Source organism: Argentina silus (genome assembly GCF_951799395.1).
Source record: "Argentina silus genome assembly, chromosome: 14".
Taxonomy (NCBI): domain Eukaryota; kingdom Metazoa; phylum Chordata; class Actinopteri; order Argentiniformes; family Argentinidae; genus Argentina; species Argentina silus.
The window spans coordinates 20682397-20688396 of record NC_139668.1 but is presented as its reverse complement, the minus strand read 5'-3'; the positions used below and the strand labels follow the sequence as shown (position 1 = coordinate 20688396).

Sequence of the window (6000 nt, the reverse complement as noted above, 5' to 3'; positions counted from 1 at the left end):
TATTCATATGATGATGTCAACAAATTGTACACTGAATATGACAGGTCCATTCTAAACATGAAGATATCCACACATAGCTATCTCTCCACTACTGTGGGCTACGTTCATGACTTTAGGATGGTACTCTCTATAGTTGTAGTAAACTGGTGATTGAAGAGCCTGGGAGCAGCACTGTAGATCTTCTTGTTTCATCTGTACAGACAGGAGACAGGTGCGGAGGCCTGAATGAAGCCCCAACCACCAGCCATGCAGTGGGGTCTGTTTCTCTTCTCTGTGACGGGTAAGTGGCTACAGTATTAGTACCTGTGCTAGTGGGCCTCTGTAGACGTACCTGGTTATTCAACAGGTGTCTTAGTCACAGGTTAGACAGGCTTTCCTCTCCAAGTCGTTTCTTTGAGTTCTCTGGTGGTGAAAACAATGTTGAATAGCTGTAGGTTGTCATGGTGATAACAATGTTGAAGAGCTGTAGGTTGTCATGGTGATAACAATGGTGAACGGCTGTAGGTTGTCATGGTGATAACAATGTTAAATAGCTGTAGGTTGTCATGGTGATAACAATGTTAAATAGCTGTAGGTTGTCATGGTGATAACAATGTTGAAGAGCTGTAGGTTGTCATGGTGATAACAATGGTGAACGGCTGTAGGTTGTCATGGTGATAACTATGGTGAACGGCTGTAGGTTGTCATGGTGATAACTATGGTGAACGGCTGTAGGTTGTCATGGTGACAGTAAGCCCCGTGTGTCTCTGTACCTGTGAGCCTGTTTCCTGCTCACCTGTGTGCCTACAGGGTCATGTGACCCATTAACCTCGGTGATACTGCCACCTAGTGTACAAACTACGGTAAACATCCTAAAACCACAGGAAATACACACAACACAAACAATAAGTCAACAAAAGGCCCAAAATGGCTCCTACACCGACTACAGTATATTTATTTATTCATGTGTTTATCACTACATGTACATGTGATCTTTTGCACGGTGTCTTTCAATGTTACTGAACCTCACATAGATATAGAACACATAGATATAGAACACTGTTCACCTCACATAGATATAGAACACATAGATATAGAACACATAGATATAGAACACATAGATATAGAACACTGTTCACCTCACATAGATATAGAACACATAGATATAGAACACATAGATATAGAACACTGTTCACCTCACATAGATGTAGAACACATAGATATAGAACACATAGATGTAAAACACATAGATATAGAACACATAGACATAGAACACTGTTCACCACACATAGATATAGAACACATAGATATAGAACACTGTTCACCTCACATAGATATAGAACACATAGATATAGAACACTGTTCACCTCACATAGATGTAGAACACATAGATATAGAACACATAGATGTAGAACACATAGATATAGAACACATAGATATAGAACACTGTTCACCACACATAGATATAGAACACATAGATATAGAACACAGATGTAGAACACATAGATATAGAACACATGGATATAGAACATATAGATATAGAACACATAGATGTAGAACACTGTTCACCTCACATAGATATAGAACACATAGATATAGAACACATAGATATAGAACACTGTTCAACTCACATAGATTTTCAGTTTGCACATGCATAATTGCACTGCTTACATTTGCACTGTTTTATTATTATTATTGTTGCTTTTTTATTATCACATGCTGCCTTAAATGTTGTTATCTTGTACATTTTGTTTAGTATATATTGTATATTTTTTTGTATTGTATATTTTACATTGGTTGGCATTCTGCGGACAGCAAAGCAAGAATTTCATTGTACAGGGAAACGTGTTTTCTACTGTGCATAAGATAATAAACACTTTGAATCTTGAATCTTGAATCTAGATATAGAAAACATAGATGTAGAACACATAGATATAGAACACTGTTCACCTCACATAGATATAGAACACATAGATATAGAACACATAGATGTAGAACACATAGATATAGAACACATAGATGTAGAACACTGTTGGGTTTCTGTGGTACCTCACGTCTTCCTCTTGACCTCCCCTCTACCGCCCCTCCACCACCACTTCTGACACCACCTCTATTACGCTCTGGGCAACTTCAAACATGCCTCTGAACTATTGCTCCCATAACAGATGTACATAATAATATAGTGTGGGCCTAAAGAATCCTAATTATCATACATTAATATGGTAACATATTCACAGGTGTTGTGCTCTCAACCCAGCCAGCCAGTGTCTCAACAGGTAAGAAAACCACCTTAGTAATAGTAAATAAGCAGCCTACTGTAGCCTCCTCTAGGAGGTGATGACGACTCTCAAACAGGGATCACAACGTTTTTTTGGAGATAATTGTGGCGCGATCTGATTTGAGTTTTTAACAGAAATAGGAATCTACTGCATGTCCCCAAATATCAAGTGTCATGTTGAAGATCACCACACATGGGAGCCACAGCCCCCCCCCCAACCCCCCCCCCCCGAAACAACATTCCTGGTCAGCCCCCCCCTCTAGACATCTTTTCTGGTCAGCCCCCCCCGACAACGTTCCTGGTTAGCGCCCCCCCCCCCTCCCCCCCAGACAACGTTCCTGGTCAGGCCTCCCCCTATAGACAACGTTCCTGGTCTGCCCCCCCACCTCTCGACAACATTCCTTGTCAGCCCCCCCCCCCCCAGACAATGTTCCTGGTCTGCCCCCCCCCATGGTCAGCCCCCCCCCACCTCTCGACAATGTTCCTGATCAGCCCAACCCCCCCCCCCCCACCTCTCGACAATGTTCCTGGTCAGCCCAACCCCCCTCCCCCCCCCCTCTCGACAACATTCCTGATCAGCCCCCCCCCCTCTAGATAATGTTCCTGGACAACCCCCCCCCTCTAGATAACGTTCCTGGTCAGCCCCCCCCCCCCTGTACACAAAGTTCCTGGTCAGCCCCCCCCCCCCTCTCAACAACGTTCCTGGTCAGCCCCCCCCCCTTCTCAACAACGTTCCCGGTCAGCCCCCCCCCCTCTAGACAACGTTCCTTGTCAGCCCCCCCCCTGTACACAATGTTCCTGGTCAGCCCCCCCCAGACAATGTTCCTGCTCTGCCTCCCCCCCCCTCTGGACAATGTTCCTGGTCAGCCCCCCCCCCCCGCAGACAATGTTCCTGGTCAGCCCCCCCCCTCTAGACAATGTTCCTGGTCTGCCCCCCCGCCCACTAACCGTGATGTGATGTGATGTGTGATTTCTCCTCTGTGTTTCCCTCCAGTAAACGTGGCGTTGAAGGGAGTGGCCACTCAGTCATCAGAGTTTGGTGGTGCTGCTGCTCCTAGAGCCATTGATGGGAACAGAGACCCAGACTGGTACAGTGGATCCTGCAGCAGCACTCTACAGCAGACCAGCCCCTGGTGGAGAGTAGACCTGCTGGATGTGTACAGAGTCACTGCTGTGTCCGTCACCAACAGAGGAGACTGCTGTTCTGAGAGGCTTAATGGAGCTGAGATCCACATCGGTAACTCACTGGAGAACAACGGCAACAACAACCCCAGGTGATACATTCAACTCAACTTCAATTCAAGAACTCTTCACAGTTTCATTTCTGTCACTTGTTTGAATTTGGTCCTTATCCAATGCTACTGCATTTTTGATAGATTTATGGTACACTGCACCCCCCCACCTCCCCACCCCCCCACCCCTCCTCTGTCTCTCTGTCTCTGTCTGTCTTTCTCTCACTCTCCCTCCCCCCCTTCTCTCTCTCCCTCTCTCTCTCTGTCTCTGTCTCTCTCTCTCTCTCTCTCTCTCTCTCTCTCTCTCTCTCTCTCTCTCTCAGATGTGATGTCATCACCAGCATCCCAGCAGGACAGACCTCCACCTTCCAGTGTAACAACATGGAGGGTCGCTACGTCAGTGTGGTCATCCCTGACACGAGTCGTGTCCTTATTCTGTGTGAAGTGGAGGTGTTTGGAACTCTTGCAGGTAACATGAACTAGTTATTAAACCATGTTCTTGGTAACATGAACTAGTTATTAAACCATGTTCTTGGTAACATGAACTAGTTATTAAACCATGTTCTTGGTAACATGAACTAGTTATTAAACATGTATTATATTACCAAATAAAGACTTCTATCCTGTTGTTTATCAAAAAAAGGGGTGGTTTGACCCTTTGTTGTTGTTTGAATCCCGGATTACCCCTTTAAACACAGGGTGAGCTCAACCACAGCGTTTTCTCAGTGGAAGTGTCACCCTGGGGTGAGCGTCTCGACCCTGTGTTCAACCGGCTCCTCTGGAAGGTTGACTCACCCAGGTTGAACATCTCAACTCATTGGGGTGAAAATTCCAGTGAGAAAACGTTCCCTCCTTCGCCCGGTGTTGCTCCGGGGTGAAATGGCCAGTGTGAAAACGCCTCCTATAATTCATCATTTCTTTTCCTTTCATTAAAATGTGTTGAAATTAGTTGAAAATGCTTTTTAGTGCTGTAGATGTGGATTGTATCTTAAAGGCACAATCTGGGATTTGTTCTTCAGTTTAATAATCATCTGAATTCATTATACAGTGCCTATAAAAAGTCGACACCCCCTTTTAAAATGTTCACCTTTTGTTGCACCAGAGCCTGGAATCGAAATACATTCAATTAGGATTTCTTCCCCACTGATCTACACCGCCTACTGGACACAAAGTCAAATAAAAAAAAAAAAAAAATATTTCCCCTGCCGGTGACAAGAATAACCATAACATGATGCAGCACCACTATTCTCCCACGGGACATGGTGTGAAAACGATGACACATGTTCTGGATTTGCACTAAACTTAATGGTTTGTAGTAAAACCAAAGAAACACATTTCCAGCCACTTTGTTTTGCTGCATCACTTGAATTCATTGTTGCAAACTGTGGGCAGCAAAAGATGAACATTTCATTTTGAAAAGGGGTGCAGACTTTCTATAGGCTGTATATCAGGTCTGTAATGACGGCCCTCTTAGTCGACCATTTCGTTGATAATATTACGTCAGGTTGTGGTTTTCTCTTGACCTCCCCTCTACCGCCCCTCCACCACCACTTCTGCCACCACCTCTATTACGCTCTGGGCAACTTCAAACATGCCTCTGAACTATTGCTCCCATAACAGATGTACATAATAATATAGTGTGGGCCTAAAGAATCCTAATTATCATACATTAATATGGTAACATATTCACAGGTGTTGTGCTCTCAACCCAGCCAGCCAGTGTCTCAACAGGTAAGAAAACCGAAAGGTATAATAATGATAATAATAATAATAATAATAATAATAATAATAATAATAATAATAATAATAATAATAATAATAATCAATAATACCGAAAGGTTTCTTTAATTTAGAGGAGTTGCAGTGTTGGATAACGTAACCAGCTAGCTTACATAAAAACATTTCTCTTTTAAACTATTTTTATATATATATTTTATAAATAGCATGCTCTCTCTCTCTGTCTGTCTCTCTTTCTGCTCCTTCTCCTTCATTTGAGAATACATGAATTTCTTCAGAACTGTTCAACTTTTGTCATTCTCTCTCTTTGAGTCAACTCACCACGCTTTGTGCACTGCAGTGTTAATAATATAATATAATATGATATAATATAATATAATATAATATAATATATGCCATTTCCCTGACACTTTTATCTAAAGAGACTTACATTACAGTGAGGGTATACAGGAATCAAACCCACAACCTAAGTGTTGTTAGCACCAACTGAGCCACAGAGGGTTTAGCTGTAGCTTCTGCCTTCAACACCAGATTCATTCTCTGATCCTTTGATTGGATCCACAAGACGCTTGTTCATTCTGCACATATCAATTCCACGCAGCGACTGTGAAAGAAACAGCCTCCATAGAGGTGAAAGAAACAGCCTCCATAGAGGTTAAAGAAACAGCCTCCATAGAGGTTAAAGAAACAGCCTCCATAGAGGTTGATTTGAGCAGAGGAGTCGCTTAGACAGCGCAGGTTTCTGGATGTTTGGGGAAGCTGACTATTAGCTAG

General features: G+C 43.3%; 1 protein-coding gene across 1 annotated transcript in view; it reads left to right on the top strand.

Moving 5' to 3' along the window:
- The first annotated feature begins 227 nt into the window (after positions 1-227).
- LOC310815479 (uncharacterized protein) overlaps positions 228-6000 on the top strand; it is a 28021-nt gene continuing 22248 nt past the window's right edge. Inside the window, exons 1-3 of the mRNA XM_083685273.1 lie at positions 228-280; positions 3252-3531; positions 3813-3958. Coding sequence (XP_083541399.1) covers positions 247-280; positions 3252-3531; positions 3813-3958 — 460 coding nt within the window. The 5' untranslated portion in view covers positions 228-246. The remainder of the gene's footprint in view (positions 281-3251; positions 3532-3812; positions 3959-6000) is intronic.